This window comes from Lucilia cuprina, chromosome 4 (assembly GCF_022045245.1).
Source record: "Lucilia cuprina isolate Lc7/37 chromosome 4, ASM2204524v1, whole genome shotgun sequence".
NCBI lineage: Eukaryota > Metazoa > Arthropoda > Insecta > Diptera > Calliphoridae > Lucilia > Lucilia cuprina.
The window spans coordinates 5945759-5964889 of record NC_060952.1 but is presented as its reverse complement, the minus strand read 5'-3'; the positions used below and the strand labels follow the sequence as shown (position 1 = coordinate 5964889).

General features: G+C 31.8%; 2 protein-coding genes across 2 annotated transcripts in view; one reads left to right on the top strand and one right to left on the bottom strand.

Moving 5' to 3' along the window:
- The window catches only part of LOC111675688 (ankycorbin), a 187425-nt gene extending 171837 nt beyond the window's left edge, over positions 1-15588 (bottom strand). Inside the window, exon 1 of the mRNA XM_046948393.1 lies at positions 15404-15588. The gene's annotated coding sequence lies outside the window, so the exon portion shown is untranslated. The remainder of the gene's footprint in view (positions 1-15403) is intronic.
- LOC111675651 (dynein beta chain, ciliary) overlaps positions 1-16812 on the top strand; it is a 36292-nt gene extending 19480 nt beyond the window's left edge. The window contains exons 15-22 of the mRNA XM_023436443.2: positions 1094-2766; positions 2830-3049; positions 3102-5140; positions 5202-5340; positions 5398-5564; positions 5624-8386; positions 8443-8637; positions 16372-16812. Of these exons, the coding sequence (XP_023292211.2) occupies positions 1094-2766; positions 2830-3049; positions 3102-5140; positions 5202-5340; positions 5398-5564; positions 5624-8386; positions 8443-8637; positions 16372-16471 (7296 nt within the window). The 3' untranslated portion in view covers positions 16472-16812. The remainder of the gene's footprint in view (positions 1-1093; positions 2767-2829; positions 3050-3101; positions 5141-5201; positions 5341-5397; positions 5565-5623; positions 8387-8442; positions 8638-16371) is intronic.
- The last annotated feature ends 2319 nt before the right edge of the window (positions 16813-19131 follow it).

Below are 19131 nucleotides of genomic sequence, written 5' to 3'. Positions count from 1 at the left end.
ATTAACAAACCCTATTGGAATAATTAAGAAGCAGATCCTCTACAATAGAACGTATTTTTCCTGAAATACTATATCATTTTCATGATTCGAATTTCGCTTTTAAAATCTTGGTAGCTTGAAAAATGTATACAAAGGGACCAAAAGGATTAGTAAATAGTCAAACGAAACAGTAAACTATTTTGACTACATAAATGGGACAATGGCTTTATTATTTATGTATACTTTAATAATATGCAAACATTAGTCTTTATTTGGAAAAAAAATATCTTGCAACTATTAAAAAATCTCTATCCTACTGGGATTTTTAAGAAAATTCTGTTATTCACATGTGCGTATTACATATTTTCCTTTATACACATATCTCTGCTTACTTAAATCCTAACTCTAATTCTATTATATCCCATTCTGTATTTTTTTTTTATTTTCCAACAATATGACTTCATAAATACCAATCTTAGTTTAAAGTACACGTATGAATGTTAGAGAGAGCACATGAAGCATTTAGTTTTTGTTCACATGTATATACATACATGTAGATTTTATGCCTGCATTTTTATCATCAAACACGTACAACGCAGAAAAGCAGGAAAAAATACTTCCTACACTTAGATATGAGTAGAGAAGTTTATATATAATGCCAAACCGTCAACCACAAAAGACTGCACCAGCATTTCCAATGAAAACTTACATGTGCCAAAGCAATGGATTTGGTTTGAATTCCTCTCAATGTGAAATGTATTCCAGAAAAAAAATATAAGATTTCATTCGAACAAGGAGAATTTTCCCATGTTAGCTTAATTAGGTCAATTAAAATATGTTATAGGATATATTTCAACCTGAACACATTCAACTTTATTTTGAGGGACTAAAGAAATAGATACTATTGAATAGCCCCTCTATAAAAACATGACTACTGTTGAGCCTTGCCTGGCTTTTAATTTTGTTTCCTTTATTTCTTCTTGGCCTTGTTTCTTTTACCAAAGGTCAGAATTGAAGTTGCAGGTTTGAATGCCTGATGTTAACTCAACACGCTAAAGTCAAAAAAAATATTTTTCCTTTTATTAACCCAATTTCATGCGATTTTCTTATGCAGCGTGATGACCGTCAAAGACCTGAAGATCAAGTCTTAATGAGAGCTTTGCGTGATTTTAATACCCCCAAAATTGTAACAGATGATGTGCCTGTATTTATGGGTTTAATAGGTGACCTATTTCCCGCTTTGGATGTGCCACGCAAACGTGATTTGGAATTTGAGGCCGTAGTTAAGAGGTCTGCCATCGATTTAAAGCTGCAGCCAGATGATGGTTTTATATTGAAAATTGTTCAACTAAAAGAATTGTTTGCCGTGCGCCATTCTGTTTTTATAATAGGTTTTGCTGGTACAGGCAAATCGGAAGTCTGGAAGACGCTCAACAAAACCTATGCCAATTTAAAGCGTAAACCTCACTACAATGATTTAAATCCCAAGGCGGTTACCAATGATGAACTGTTTGGTATTGTAAATCCTGCTACCCGGGAATGGAAAGATGGTTTATTTTCCATAATAATGCGTGATCAGGCGAATTTAGGTGGCTCGGGTCCCAAGTGGATAGTATTGGATGGTGATATAGATCCCATGTGGATAGAAAGCTTAAACACGGTAATGGATGACAATAAGGTATTGACATTGGCCAGCAATGAACGTATAGCTTTAACCAAAGAAATGCGTTTGCTATTCGAAATAGCCAATTTAAAAACAGCCACCCCAGCCACTGTCTCAAGAGCAGGTATTTTGTATATAAATCCCCAAGATTTAGGCTGGACTCCTTTCATACTATCCTGGCTGAATACACGCACGAATCAAGCCGAAATAGCCACTCTACATGTATTATTTGATAAATATGTACCTCCAATGTTGGAGGTGTTTAAAGCACGTTTAAAGAAAATAACTCCCATAGCTGATATAGCCATGTTGCAAATGACCTGCTTTCTACTTAACAGCCTGTTAACGCCACAAAATGTACCCGCTGATTGTCCCAAAGAATGGTATGAAATCTATTTTGTTTTCTCCATTGTTTGGGGTTTTGGTTCCACTTTGTTTCAAGATCAAATCATAGACTGGCGCAACGAGTTTAGCAAATGGTTTGTTAACGAGTTCAAAACAGTGAAATTTCCTGGCACCGGTAATATATTCTCCTTTTATGTTGATCATGAAACTAAGAAATTTAGACCATGGACTGATTTGGTGCCTAGTTTTGAGCTAGATCCTGATATACCTCTACAATCTAATTTAGTGCATACCTCAGAAACTACACGTCTTAGTTATTTTATGGATGTTTTAATAGGAGACAATTACCCCACAATGTTAATAGGTCCCCCAGGTTCGGGTAAAACTATTATAATGAATCTGAAAATGAATTCTCTTCCCACCGAGAAATATGCTGTTACCAATGTCCCGTTTAATTTTTACACTACCTCGGAAATGTTGCAAAATATATTGGAAAAACCTTTGGAGAAAAAGGCTGGTCGTAATTATGGTCCTCAGGGTAATAAGAAAATGTTATATTTTGTTGATGATATGAATATGCCCGAAGTAGATAAATATGGTACGGTACAGCCCCATACACTTATAAGGCAATTTATGGATTATCGTCATTGGTATGATCGTGTTAAGATGACCTTGAGGGATATACACAATTGTCAGTTTGTATCTTGCATGAATCCATCAGCGGGCTCCTTTACCATAGATCCCAGATTGCAGAGACATTTCTGTTCGTTTGCTGTAAAGTATGTTTTCGTTCCATTTTAAAAATATGAAGTACTTTTGTAAATTTTGTCTTAATTTTTTAGTGTTCCGAGTGCTGATGCTTTATTCCATATTCTCAACTCCATATTGTCTCAACATTTAAAAAATCCCACTCACAAGTTCGACAAATCGGTCATAAATCTGTGTGAGCCATTGGTACAAACTGCTATTAATCTGCACCAAAAAGTTGCCGCCTCATTTTTGCCCACTGCCGTTAAGTTCCATTACAATTTCAATTTACGTGATATAGCCAATATATTTACGGTAAGTCTTCTTCTAAGGTAATTGTGTCCAACTATCTCATTTTTTCTTTCAGGGCATGCTGTATGCTAATTTCAAAACTTGTCCCAATCCCAATATGCTTTTGCGCCTATGGGTCCATGAGTGCAATCGTGTCTATGGTGACAAATTAGTGGATCAAACTGACATCAATAGTTTTGGCAAAATCATAGCCGAGGCAGTGCGCAAAGGTATAGAGGGTTATAGCGAAGAAGTGGTATTTGGCAAACCCCACATTTATTGTCACTTTGCCTTGGGCCTAGCGGAAAACAAATATATGCCCATAAGCGATTGGGAACGTTTACACAAATTACTGGAGGAGGCCCAAGAACGTTATAATGATTTTGTGGGAGCCATGAATTTGGTGCTATTCGATGATGCCATGTGTCATGTCTGTCGCATAAGTCGTATTGTGGAATCTTCCCGAGGCTATGCTCTTCTTATTGGTGTGGGTGGCTCGGGCAAACAATCATTAACTAGATTAGCCGCCTTTATCTCCTCTTTAGATGTATTCCAAATCCAATTGACCAAAGATTACAGTATCAACGATTTGAAAGCCAACATTGCTACTCTCTACGTCAAGTGTGGTGTTAAAAGTTCACCTTGTTGTTTTCTCATGACAGATGCCGAGGTAGCTAAGGAACAATTTTTGGTTTTAGTTAATGATATGTTGGCTTCGGGCGATATACATGAATTATTCCCCGATGATGAAATTGAGAATCTAGTGAATGCTGTACGCAATGAGGTTAAACAGCTGGGTATAATGGATAATAGAGAGAATTGTTGGAAGTATTTCATAGAAAAAGTACGTGGTCTTTTAAAAGTCGTACTCTGTTTTTCTCCGGTGGGTAATACCCTTAGGGTAAGAGCTCGTAATTTTCCTTCTTTGGTCAATTGCACCACCATCGATTGGTTCCATGAGTGGCCTCAAGAAGCTTTGGAATCAGTATCTTACCGTTTCTTATCCGAAATAGAAGTTTTGCCCAAGTCTTTGGGTCATCCGGTGTCTCGCTTCATGGCTTATGTTCACAAGACTGTCAATGATATTTCCAAGGTGTATTTGCTTAATGATAAACGTTACAATTACACTACTCCCAAATCTTTCTTGGAACTAGTTAGTTTATATACCAAATTACTCACCGAAAAAGTAAAAGCCAATTTGGATAGACGCCAGAGATTGGAAAATGGTCTTATTAAATTGGCCAGCTGTTCCACAGAAGTGGATGGTTTGCAGGAGGTCTTAAAGGTCCAGGAAGTAGAGTTAAAGATTAAAAATGATGAAGCCGATAATCTTATAAAAGTGGTGAGTTTTGAAAATGAGAAAGTTTCCAAAGAAAGAGCTTTTGCTTCTAAAGAAGAGAAAAATGTGCGCCAAATAGAAGAAGACGTTACCGCTAAAGCCAAATTGTGTGAAGAAGATTTTCGTAAAGCTCAGCCGGCTCTTTTAGCTGCCCAAGAAGCTTTAAATACCTTAAACAAAAACAACTTAACAGAGCTAAAATCCTTTGGTTCTCCACCCGATGCTGTGGTCAATGTCTGTTCAGCAGTATTAGTATTATTTGCCCCCAAAGGTAAAATACCCAAAGATCGCAGTTGGAAGGCGTGTCGTGTTGTTATGGGCAATGTGGACAAATTTTTAGATAGTTTGGTTAACTATGATAAAAAACATATACACCCAGATGTTATCAAAGCTTTACAACCCTATCTGGCTGATCCGGAATTTAATCCTGATACTATTTTAGCTAAATCTGCTGCCGCAGCTGGTTTATGCTCTTGGGTTATAAATATCAATAAATTTTATGAAGTTTATTTGGTGGTAGAGCCTAAGGAAAGGGCCTTAGTAGAGGCAGAGCAGGAGTTGAAAGATGCCAGGGATAAGCTTACAGCCTTAAATAATCGTCTAAATGAATTGGAGGAACAGTTGAATGTTTTGCAAACGGCATACGATGAAGCTTTGGCGAAAAAACAAAAATGCCAAGATGAGGCTGATAAGACCGCCTTTACTATTGATTTAGCCAATCGTTTGATAGGTGGCCTAGCCTCGGAAAAAATTAGATGGACGGAGTCGGTAAAAAGGTAAATTTTGTCATATCAAAAAGTAACAAATTGTATAAAAGGCTATTTATTCCCTTTTTAGTCTACAGCATAGTCAGGTTACCATGCCGGGAGATATACTTCTTATAGCATGTTTTATATCCTATGTAGGCTGTTTTACTCGGGCCTATCGTATAGAACTTCAAACAAAAATGTGGATTCCCGCCTTCAAAGCCTGTGATGTTAGTTTTACTTAAAAGTAAAATTTTAGAAATTAGTTTAATCTTCTTTTTATTTAGCCCAAAATCCCTTCTAGTGAGGGCGGTGATCCCTTTGAAATGATTTGTGATGATGCTCAAATTGCCGAGTGGAATAATCAAGGTTTACCTAGTGATCGTATGTCAGCCGAAAATGCTGCTATATTAGTACACTCGGAACGATATCCTCTAATGATAGATCCCCAATTGTAAGATTTAATTAAATCTAAATATTTGACAAATATTTATCATATATACTTGCTTTCAGACAAGGCATTAAATGGGTTAAACAAAAATATAGCTCCAACATAGTAGTGTTGCGTCTGACCCAGAAAGGCTACATGGAACAAATTGAAAAGGCGGTTAGCAATGGCAATATTTTACTGCTAGAAAACATAGGCGAAAGCATTGATGCTGTGCTTAATCCCCTGCTAGGGCGTCAACTTATCAAAAAAGGCACCTGCTTGAAGATGGGCGATAAAGAAGTAGATTTTAATCCCAAATTTCGTTTAATATTACACACCAAACTGGCCAATCCTCATTACAAACCAGAAATGCAAGCTCAAACTACACTCATTAATTTCACTGTTACCCGAGACGGCTTAGAGGACCAATTACTAGCTGAAGTGGTTAAAGCTGAAAGACCCGATTTAGAAATTTTACGTACTAAACTCACACAACAACAAAATCATTTTAAAATTACCCTGAAATTCCTTGAAGATGATCTTTTGCAAAGACTATCATCGGCCGGCGAGAATGTGTTAGAAGATGTCTCATTGGTCATGAATTTGGAGAAAACTAAAAAGACTGCCGATGAAATAGAGATAAAGGTAGCTGAAGCCAAGATCACAGCTGTTCAAATTGATACTGCCCGTGAAGCCTATCGTCCCGCCTCGGAAAGAGCTTCCATTATTTACTTTATACTTAATGATCTGTTCAAAATCAATCCCATTTATCAATTCTCCTTGAAAGCTTTTACCGTCGTATTTAGCAATGCTATAATAAAAGCCGCACCGTCTGAAAAGCTAAAGGAGCGTGTGGAGAATCTTATAGATTCCATAACCTTTTGCAGTTTTATGTACACTTCCCGGGGTTTGTTTGAAGCAGACAAATTAATATTCTTAACTCAACTGACTTTACAAATTCTTATTAATGCTGGCGAGGTAGAGCCTTTGGAACTAGACTTTTTGCTACGTTTCCCCTATATGGTTAATGTTAGCTCCAGTCTTCCCTTCATCACCAATATTGGTTGGGGTGGTATTAAGGCTTTAAGTAATTTCCCCGCATTCAGAGGTTTAGATAAAGATATCGAAGGTTCACACAAACGTTGGAAGAAATTCATAGATTCAGAGTGCCCGGAAAAAGAAAAATTCCCGGGTGAATGGAAAGGCAAAACAGCTATACAAAGATTGTGTATAATGCGCTGTATCAGACCTGATCGCATGTCCTATTCAATGAGAGTTTTTATAGAGGAAAAACTAGGTACCAAGTATATAGAAGCGCGTTCGATAGAATTTTCGAAAACCTTTGAAGAATCAAGTGCTGAGACTCATATGTTCTTTGTATTATCTCCTGGTGTAGATCCTTTAAAAGATGTAGAAAAATTAGGAAAAACTTTGGGTTTCCATGGAGATCATGAAAATTTTCATAGTGTTTCCTTGGGACAGGGTCAAGAAATAGTGGCTGAAAAAGCTATTGAAACCGCTTCTCAGCAGGGTCATTGGGTGATTTTACAGAATATACACTTAGTAGCTAAATGGCTTTCTACTTTGGAAAAGAAAATGGAAGCTTCTCTAATCGATGTTAATCCCAATTATCGTTTATTCCTAAGTGCGGAACCTGCAGGAGATCCTGCATATCATATTCTACCTCAGGGTATTTTGGAGTCAGCCATTAAAATCACCAATGAACCGCCAACTGGTATGCAAGCTAATATCCACAAAGCCTTGGACAATTTCAGTGATGAAACTTTGGAAATGTGTTCCAAAGAAACGGAGTTCAAAGCCATACTATTTTCTCTTTGCTACTTTCATGCTGTGGTAGCAGAACGCCGTAAATTTGGCGCTCAAGGGTGGAATCGTGTTTATCCCTTTAATGTGGGTGACCTCACAATATCGGTTTATGTTTTGTATAATTATTTAGAGGCCAATAGCCGAGTTCCTTGGGAGGATTTACGTTACCTCTTTGGGGAAATTATGTATGGTGGTCATATCACCGATGATCGTGATAGACGTTTGTGTCGCACTTATTTGGAAGAGTTTATGCAGCCTGAGTTGATAGATGGTGAATTGGAATTTTGTCCTGGTTTCCCAGCTCCTGGTATTTTAAAATACGCCGGTTATCATGAGTATATTGATGAAAATCTACCGCCCGAAAGTCCAAATTTATATGGTTTGCATTTAAATGCTGAGATTGGCTTTTTAACCACAGTATCGGAACGCATGTTTAGGGTGGTATTCGAATTGCAACCACGTTTAGCCAGCACCTCGGATACGGGCGGAGAAGCACAGTCCCAGGAAGATGTGGTGAAAAGTATGTTGGAAGATCTTATCGATAAAATACCCTCACCCTTTAACATAGCCGAATTGATGTCCCGGGTGGAGGATCGTAATCCCTATATATTGGTAGCTTTCCAGGAGTGCGAACGCATGAACATTTTAATGGCTGAACTTAAAAGATCATTGCACGAATTGGAATTAGGTTTGAAGGGTGAACTTACAATATCCTCTATTATGGAACAGTTAATGCAGTCCTTGTATATGGATCAAGTGCCAGAATCTTGGACTAAATTGGCTTATCCCAGTACCTTGGGTTTGCAGTCTTGGTTTGCCGATTTACAATTACGTCTACGTGAGTTAGAGGGCTGGGTGGCAGATTTTCGTTTACCTTCCTCGGCTTGGTTAGGTGGTTTTTTTAATCCACAAAGTTTTCTTACCGCCATTATGCAACAGACGGCACGTAAGAATGAATGGCCATTGGATCGCATGTGCTTGAATACAGATGTTACCAAAAAATTTAAGGAGGAAATAACGTGAGCTAAAGGAAAACTTTAACTAAAATTGATTTTAATTCTTTGTTTCCTTTTAGATCCGCTCCCCGTGAGGGTGCTTATATAAATGGCTTATATATGGAAGGCGCCCGCTGGGATGTGACCATGAATACCATAGCTGATGCATATCTTAAAGAATTATTCCCAGCCATGCCTGTCATATTCGTTAAAGCAGTTCAAAGGGATAAACAAGATGTCAAGAATGTCTATGAGTGTCCTGTATACAAAATTCGGTAAGTTTTGTAACTTCATGTCTTAAATTTAAGGATTTTTTAGCTTTATATATTTGAAATTCACTCTTTAAATTGTCTAGTTAATAAAATTTTAAAATCCTCCTCACGAAAACTTAATTTAGCAATAAACCCCCAAAAATAAAGAAATTTCCCAAATAAATGGACTTTAATGGAAACAGCATCTTATAAATAATTGTTTGCGGATACAAACAATAAATTGCAATAAACACAGACACAAAATACTAAAAATAGAACTTTAAATATTCATGGCGAATAGATGAACACAGAAATACTATTTTTTTTCTATTGACACATCACAAATGTTAGTTTCTACCACCATTTGCTACCTTGACAGTGTCACCATCGACGAAATCTTTGTATGTGAAACTTTGAGCACAGTGAGACAGAAATTGAAAAACAAATTGTCAAAAATTAAAAAATTTTCCATAAAAAGAAAATTTATTGAAAATTTACTATAAAAAAAATGTATGAAAAATTTAATATGAAAGAATATTTAAGCAAAAGTTACTATTAAAGAAAGTTTATCAAAAATACTATAAAAGAAAATTTCTTGAAAATTTATTTCAAATGAAATTTGATCGAAAACTTTTTATAAAATGTTTTCTTTATTTTACACAAATTTTCTTTTACAGAACTTTTTCAATAAAATTTTTAAAATAATAAATTTGTGAAAAATTTATCGAAAATTTCCTATAAAATAAATTTTTTAAAAATTTATTACAAAATTTAATATGAAAACTTTTTATAAAATATTTTCTGTTAAACAAATTTTCTTTATTTTTGACAAATTTCCTTTTACAGGGAATTTTTCAATAAAATTTCTTGTTATAGAAAATATTTTAGATAGTTTTCTTTTTATAGAAAATATTTCAATAAATTTTCTTTTATAAAAAGTATTTGACGAAAATAAAATATTGTTTCTCCCCACTGTGCAGTTTGTAGATATATTTTATTATATCATTACTTATTTGTACAAATTTGCATTGGAAAGCTTTTAAAATTGTTGTATGTGTGTATGTTAGTCTTTCTTTAGAACTCCAAACAATTCGCAACATTGTCTATCACTATATACACAGTCGGTTCACAGTTTTTCCACAATGTGTTTAGAGTTTGTCAACAGTCTTTTCAATCTATCCATCTAGTTAACGACTAACTGTTCAGCAGTCCTCGGTTTTTATTGTTGTTGTTTTTTTTTAATTTCGGGATAGATGAGTGGACAAACGAGTGACTGGATAAGTTTTAAGTTTTGTTTTCTGCCTGTGTACCATACAACTATGCAAACTAAAGAGACATTTTTAAGTCTGTCACACAACCTGGATCTCGGTGTAGTCACAGAAGTGAGTGAGTGACTGCCTAAGTGAGTATGTATGAGTTTGATTCTTGTTTCTACGGTTGAATGGAATAAATTGCTGGCAATGTTGTTGTTACTGATGATGATGATGGTGATGGCAATGGCGGTGGTGCTCTGTGTATGTGTGTGTTTTTGTTGGCTGATTGATTGATTGATTGACTGTCGTGACTAAATGAATGGCAGACTTTGTGCCAAAGCAGGCAGTTTTTTATATCGATGGCTGCCAGCCAGAACAAAATAACTGGTAGTAAAGTTTATCGGTCTACCAATTGTATGGCAATGTATTTTGGTGTAAAAATCTACTCTATTCGAAGCTTAAAAATTTTATTATTCGCCCTACCAACAACTATTGTCTGTCTGTTTTTTTAACGTTTTTTCTATCTTTTAGGTGCCATGTAAATGTTGTAAGTTGTTTTGGTTATTTTACCACAATCGAATTTGTTATCGTTACTGGGTGTTGCTTTTTTACATTTTGTCATCTTTGTAACATTTACTGTGACAATAATGGTTTCCATTTGATGATACATTTTAGTTCTCTAGTACAGTAGTATGTTATAGTCGTACATGTATGTAAGTTTGTGTTACTTATAGTACAACTATTTTCCTGACAAATTTCAATTAAAGAAAAACATTTACTATGATCGATTTGTTATGGTTTCGCATTGATTGTTATTTTATGTTTTAAGAAAAAGATTCCTTGAAAACTTTTCTAAAACTTGAGTGAAGAATGGTGAAACTGTGCGAGTTTGTTTTAGAATGTGAGAGGTTTTTTTTAAAGATTTAAAGCAAATATTTTTGTTTTAGCGAATATGTTATTTTTGGGTTAAAATATCTTAAGGGGGCTGAAGCAGTTTAAAATTTTTTAGAATTAAATTTTTAGAATGTTTTTGAAATTATTTCTTAAAAAATATGATTGTTCTTTCTGGCAAAGATTTATTTTGATATGTTGCCACTTTAATAACTTTTAGTCACTTTTTTGGTCAAAACATCAAATTTTATTTAATTGTTTGAGTGAAAACATAAAATTTCATTTGTCTTTGAAATCATAAGAGACTTTTGTTTCCTTTCATGAATCGATTTTTTTTTCGCCGAAAACATAACCTGGAAATGAAATGAGATATGGCCAAAAACACGCAGAGAAAAACAATGTTAACTATAACTAAACTTTGTTCACTGTAACAATATATTGTTATCAAAAACATATGATTGTTATTTTATTTTAACATTATTATTGTTACTGTAATCATTTTCATGTTCATGGCAATTATACATTTGAGTATGATTCACTGAAAAATAATTACTTTTTCAATAACTAAATAATGTTTACAATAAAAACATATACATACTTATTACATTTGGATTATAATATAGTCATGTAAAACAAACAATATTATAGTAAATGAAATATATTATGCTAAAATATTTCAACTGTATTTAATCATAATATGATATTTTAAAATTGTTACAATAACTATAATATATTTACACTACAATCATAATTTTAACCTTAATATGTTGCTCTTAGAACATAGTTACCAAAACCAAGTTTTATATTTCCTAGAAATATAAAAGAACATTTATCTTGGAAACAAAGAGAGATAGGCCAAAAACGACAACAATAAACAAGAAAAGATTCCTCGAAGGAAACCATTGGGAAATAAAGTAGATAATCTGTAGACCCAAATTCTAAAATTTATAAGTATTTATAGATATCTTTGAATAAAGGAGATTTTTAATCGTTAACCTCATTTTTAAACCATAATATGTTAAACAAAAAAATAGTTAATTAGAGCCTGATACGATAAGCACTTTATTTTGTATTTAGCTATTTTATTCTCACCTGTAAGTACTTGTTTAAGCAGTTAATTGTAAGAGAGTGTGGTAAGACCTTGCCACAAATGTCAATGTAAGTTTTCTTAAATAAGTTCGTTTTTTTAAATATTTCTAAATGTAATTAAGTTAAGCAATTTTTTACACCAGTCACAATTAAATTTATAGAAAATATATGTATATAATGGGATTTTGTATCTATGAAATTGTTTTCTAACAAAATTTTAACGCTTCCGATACATTTTGCACTCTTCTTAACAAAATGCTTAATTCACTTATAACATATACATAAATTCAAAATAAAATGCCATTTTTTAGAAGTTTCTCTTTATTTATTCCTTTTCGCAGCAGGAAGTTAAAATATTTCCATGAAATATGTTTGTATGTGCAAATTTAACACACAATTTAATTTTATGGCAGACGGAGATAAATGTAATTACAAATTTGAAGTTTTTAAGTGTTTGAGAAATTTAAGTATTAGAAATATATAAAGCATATCATCGATTTGTTAAAGGGGCGTTAAATCAATAGAAATTTAATGAAATTTAATTGAAGGTTTAAACCATTCAAATGTCAATTGTTTAAATATTTAAGTGGCATTATATAAGTTAAAGGGTGAATATCATTGAATAATTATTAATTAAGATACATTTATTAAAGGCTTTTTCCACTTCCCTTATTAAAAAACTTATTTTTATGAAAGATTTATAAAACGAAATTTTCATACAAAATTGTATTATGCTTAAGGGATAAAAGTTTTCTGATGAAATTTTGTTATATAAACCATTTACAAAATGAAATTTTATTTATGAATAAGCAGGTATTAATTTAAGAACCGAAATACTAATTACCCAGCGAAAACTTGTATTGGTTAGAAAGATATGAAAGTTGTATAATTGACTTACACAATAGTGTTTAAACAATTATTTTCATACAGTGGTGACATTGAAAGCAAGTAATTAAAATGCTTGCTTACAAGTATTGGGTTACTTAAGTACCTACATAATTGTAAAAAAAAGTTTTTACTAAAAGCATTCTAAGTAATGCAAGAGTTATTTAAGTTCTTACTACGATCGGTAGCAAATAAAGAGTTAAATAAGTAATTTCATTTTTAAGAAAACATCAAGTATTAGTAGACGAAAAAAATTATATCTATATAAACACAACATTCGACAACAAACTGTCAGTACAGGATAAACGAAGGCGCCAGTAGTAAAAAAAAATTCTTTCTCTTTCGCACAACACTTAACACCAATTTGTTTTAGCTGTATTTTATAGACCTCTTCCCACAATTGTTTACAAAAGGCACAAAAAAGCTGATTTTAGATTTTTGTAAATGTCAAAAGTGGCACAGAGTATTCCTTTGTGCTGTCAGGGCTATAACTAAGTACTTATTTTTATAGATATTCGTAATTAATGAATAAACTCCTTCTAAATAATGCAAGCGGTATGTAGTGGTCGTTAAAAAGTGAGGTCTTGAGTAAGTATGACTTGTACTATAGCATGTATTACTAAGAATATCTTTAACCGAATTTGCTAGTAATATTTTTTCCCAAAAATTATTAATTCTAATACTCTAAAACTCTGATTTATTCTTTGTCACTTAGTTAAATCAAATTAAATAATAATTTAAAAATTATCTCCATAACACTTAACAAATTTTAACTTTTTTCTACCGCCTCTCTTTAACAGTCTACTTTCACACCCCATTATATAAAAATTTTTAAAATAACAAAAAAAAAAATAAAATTAAGTGTTTTTTTAAATTACTCCATAAAAATAGTTTCTTATTATAATTTAACAACAAAAAAAAAAACCGTTCCCTTTTCAAATAAATGTCACATTTAAAACACTCCTTATGAGACGAAGATGATTCTAGATTTTCATAAATGTTTAAAAAAGATCCAAAAAAAATATTTGTTTTTTTATTTTTTATTTTCACTTTGCATTGTCCCTTTTAAAACAATTTAAAAAACCACCCAAGAATGTAAACGAAAAAAAAAATAAAACGTAAATGAATTTAAGTTATTTAAAAAAAGAGGGACCAGACTGTTAAAAAAAAATCCCAGATTGTAAAGTATGCCATACTAGTATGAGAATTGGACCAAAAGGGTTTCTTGATTATCTTTCACAAGAGTAGTTATAGAAGAAAAATTTTAATTGAATCTACTTCTACTTTAAAAAAGTGCAGATGGTACTTTTTAGAAATTCATACTTTAAAACGGTGAAAATGTGTAAGAAAGTTGATTTTGGTACCTTTTTGGGTCCTTTATAACTTTTTAACTAATAAACATAATAACATTTTTGAAAATTTTTTGGATACATCTTTTAAAATTTTGAGATACATGTTTCATATTTTTTTAAAATTCGGTCCTTTTTGGTGTAAAATGTAAAAACTGTATTTTTGGTACATTTTAAGCACATTAAGAAAACTTTTACTATTGTAAGGACTAACTTTGTAATATTTATTTAAATAAAATATTTGCTATTTATTTCGGTAAAAAAAAGTACCAAAAAGGGGAAAAACGGGAAATTTAGTTTTATTCAACCTCATTGCGCCAATTTCAATAAAATTTAGAAAATAGTTTATTTAATAACTATTTAATCTCTATTGGTTTATTATTTTGGAATTCGGGAACTACGGATCAAATTCGGGTAAATTGTTTTGTACTCTTTGAGAACACAATTTTTTTTGGACAAAAAGTGATATATAGATTTAAACGCGGTATATTTTGTGAACTTAATTTTTGAAAAAGTATATTCCCTGGCGAAATGAAAAATAGTACTCTTTTTTATTGGAATTTTCCACAAAGGTAGATTTTTTCCACTATTTCAATTGATTTTTTTTATTTCACTAATATATATGTAGAAACAACTATCTGTACGGTTCTAATTGAATAAATAATCTATAAGAGTAGCAAAGATAAGTAGATATTTGCTACTTATCTTTGCTACTTTTTCGTTCTTCAAATGGGAGTTAGAAGAAGATACAAAATCTTCTCTAATTTAAAGACTAAACACAAAATGTTATCTAGAATCTTCAATGTAACTCTTTGAACTTCCTACGTTTGAAAGCGAAACCTGTACAAAAGAGTATCTACAAGAAGCAAATTTTTAGTACTTTCATTTTTGTTGTTCAAATGATACTTCATGCATATGGAAACTAGAAACTAAACATACACAGTGTTAAATGAATAATATTCGACATAGGAAAAATCCTTATTTCACAATAATTTTTTTGTACTTTTTTTAAGGACTTATGACTTAAGAAAGTGTATAATGCAATAAACTTTAACAAGTTTTTAAGCATCACCTTCTTAAATTCACATGAAATTTTAGTACTTATTGTCTATCATATCTACTTCTATCTCAACTTCAGCTGGTCACTCTTAAATACCAAAAAACAAACAGCTCAAGTGTTTCTTTTTTGTCATCTTTTTGCCTTTTTTTTCATTTAACATGACGCCAATTTGTTTCTTAATAACTACATACACACAAATGCCCTTAAACACTATTCGAAATATAAAAAAAAAATTTAAAGAATATAAAGAATAACATACTCACTCGTAGTACTTTGGAATATGTCCACATTTATATCTGTCTCCGTGTCTGCATTTAGTTACACATCATATTGTGAAAAAAAAGATAATCATTTTGTTATCATCCTTCCATTTTTCTTTCATACGAGTATCCATCTATTTAGTATTGTCTGGCATTATTAATTGGGACAACTTGAGGTAGAATGGTGAATGTGTGTGTGTATATTTCTAAAAGAAAACAGAAAGGAAAAGTTCAAAAAATGATGGTGAAAAGGAGAATGGTTTAATGCTTGTTTAAAAAGAAAAACCCTACAAAAATTTTAAGAAACTAAAGCTATGTATACAAGGTTTGTTAGATCTTACAATGTTGTGAGAAAAATATTTAGAAAATGTCTAACAAGCTTGTCAACTTACAATTTTTGTTTTGCAACATTGTTTTTTTTTTAAAACGTTTCAAAACAAAAATTGTAAATTTACACGGTTGTAAGACATTTTCACACGATTGTTGGACCAACATTGTAAGATCTGACAACTGTGTATAACAGCTTTAATAGTTTCTTTAGAAATCAGGTCAACTATTTCTTATCAGATTCCTTATCAATGTTATTTTCAAATTAGCAAATTAACAAATTGCTAAATTGCGCCCAGACCTTACCTAACCAAGTTTACCACATTTTTAAATGTAGCTCAAAATATTTCAACAATGTATTGATATGTTTGTGTGAAAATTTTTGAATGATTGGCCAATTGGCTACAACACTTTATAGAATTCCTTTTTATTTTTTTTCTATAACTTTTGTCTAAAAACACATTTTTATAGTTTTTAATCTACTAGCAACCATCAGTTCTATTTACTTTCGAATTTTTTTCGGCAACTTTTAATACTCAATTCAAACAAACATGCCATTTAAATGTTTTCTACTCTTTTTTTTACATCCCCCTCCTCCATTATAATTTTCTAATAAATTTTTGTTTTTGTTACTCTTTTTGCAGACAACGTGGTCCCACTTTTGTTTGGACATTTAATTTGAAAACCAAGGAAAAGGCTGGCAAATGGACACTGGCTGGCGTTTGTCTACTGTTACAAATTTAAAATGTTTATTCAGCATCTTTAGTTAAAACACAAAAAAAAAATGAAAAAAAAAATAAGTTTCAATGTTTTAGTGTTTGTCTGTTGGTGCTAAACTATTACTTTTGCTACACATTGTTAAGAAACGTTGTTGATAAAATCTCTTTGATGATTTTGACAAAATGATAACAAAAAAAAAAAACTTACCAATCGCCAGAAATCTTAAATGTATAAAACACAAAAACTTTACAAAAGAGATTGAAAAGCAGCTAAGTGTGTCCTTATTATATTATTTGTAATTTCGTTTATTTTTTTTTCTTATTGCTGCTCATCTTTAAATACAATTTCAATGTTATTTTTCGCCATCTGTTTTTTTTTTGTTTTATTCTTTGATGAGAAAAAGATATAAATTGACATCATTATGTTTCAATTATATAGTTAAAATACTTGAGTGTCAATTAAAATGGCAACATTAAATTGCGAAAAAATCGAGAGTAAATTTGTTAATTTTATTTTTGTTTTAGATAAAAGGAAACAGTTTTCAATAGAATTTATTAACTGTGGTATAAGTTATGAAGATTGTAGTATATTTATTGGCTAATTTAATGAAGAACCTAATAGGAAAATATTGAATGGAAATTATGTATGTACCCCATAAAGAATCCCATTTTTTTTGTGAAAATACCATGGAAAAAATGGTTATAGTCCATGGATAAGCATAAAGTTTAGCGGTTAGTCTTAAAGGATAAAAACCGGTCCATAATTGACAATCACCCATTAGGTCATCTTCAGAAAATGTTTATAAAGATCAAACCTAGCTGAAACATGTATAACAAGGTAAATAGTTATAAATATGCTTTACTAGCTAATACCCGGTGTGCTTCACTACCCCAATAGAAATTCAGACCCCCCGCCCAGATGAAAGTCCCCTCTTTTTCCTTAAAAATTTTTTAGATGAATATTAAAGTTCTTCTTGCAAATTTTTATTTTGTACTTAATTATTGTGGAAGGTGCCGCGCCCCTTATGGGTAGTCCGCCAATTTATTTCTCAAAATGTTTACCTGGATGTTAAAGTTATTCGTTAAAATTCTAGCTGATAGATAAACGAATTTTTGTATTTAATTTATATGGAAGGTGCCACGCCCCCTAATGCCAGTCCGCCCACTTTTTATCCAAAATAATCGTATTGACACTAAAGTGGCTCCGTGGACACTTACTGCTATAACAAACAGTTAGTTAGTTAATTAGTTAGTTAGTTAGTTAGTTAATTAGTTAGTTAGTTAGTTAGTTAGTTAGTTAGTTAGTTAGTTAGTTTGTTAGTTAGTTAGTTAGTTAGTTAGATAGTTAGTTAGTTAGTTAGTTAGTTAGTTAGTTAGTTAGTTAGTTTGTTAGTTAGTTAGTTAGTTAGTTAGTTAGTTAGTTAGTTAGTTAGTTAGTTAGTTAGTTAGTTTGTTAGTTTGTTAGTTTGTTAGTTTTTTGGTTTGTTAGTTTGTTAGCTAGTTAGTTAGTTAGTTAGCTAGCTAGCTAAGAAACTAGTTAATTAGTTAATTAGTTAGTTAATTAATTAGTTAGTTAGTTAGTTAGTTAGTTAGTTAGTTAGTTAGTTAGTTAGTTAGTTAGTTAGTTAGTTAGTTAGTTAGTTAGTTAGTTAGTTAGTTAGCTAGCCAGCCAGCCAGCCAGCTAGTTAGTTAGTTAGTTAGTTAGTTAGTTCGTTAGTTAGTTAGTTAGTTAGTTAGTTAGTTAGTTAGTTAGTTAGTTAGTCAGTTAGTTAGTTAGTTAGTTAGTTAGTTAGTTAGTTAGTTAGTTAGTTAGCTAGCCAGCCAGCCAGCCAGCTAGTTAGTTAGTTAGTTAGTTCGTTAGTTAGTTAGTTAGTTAGTTAGTTAGTTAGTTAGTTAGTTAGTTAGTTAGTTAGTTAGTTAGTTAGTTAGTTAGTCAGTTAGTTAGTTAGTTAGTTAGTTAGTTAGTTAGTTAGTTAGTTAGTTAGTTAATATCCAACTTGGTTTCTCATAACTTCTCATTGCTTTTTTCAATTTTTTTTTTCGTTCCTAAATCTTTCCTTAAATTAAATTTATATTTCATTTGTTTAAATATAATTTCCTCTTATCAATATAAATATATAAAAAAGTGAAAAGCGGAAAACACTGCCATTACATAAGGAATTTTAATTTTCGTAACAAATGTTAATGCCACCAGCTGCCAATTCCCGTTACCTCACGTACAAATCTAAATATAACAAAACAATCTAAAAACTTCATCAAACGCGTACACTCATACATATGCACAAAAACACATCCGTTTCGTTTAAAAACAAAACGGAAATTACCGGTTTAATACCATGCAAGTGGTGGTGGTGGGAAAGATGATGACGACGATGATGATAGTGCAATTGAACATGATTCTAATTAAACAAAACTGAAAACAAGCTGCAAAATCAAAGAAGCCTACAATCAAGGCCACTAACTAGTTTAGAACTTATATGGAGAAAGACAGAGAGTAGGTACTTGCTATAAATACACATACAAACATATGTATGTGTACAACAGAAATTAAAACTTCATTATGGAATTCCTAGCCAACATTAACCTCGTTATTTAAAGGCCTTTCTTGGCTAAAGACGAATATGTGCGAATGTAGTGAAGAAAATGCAACATTTTCAATGTGTACAAATTTTTTTTTAATTTGAA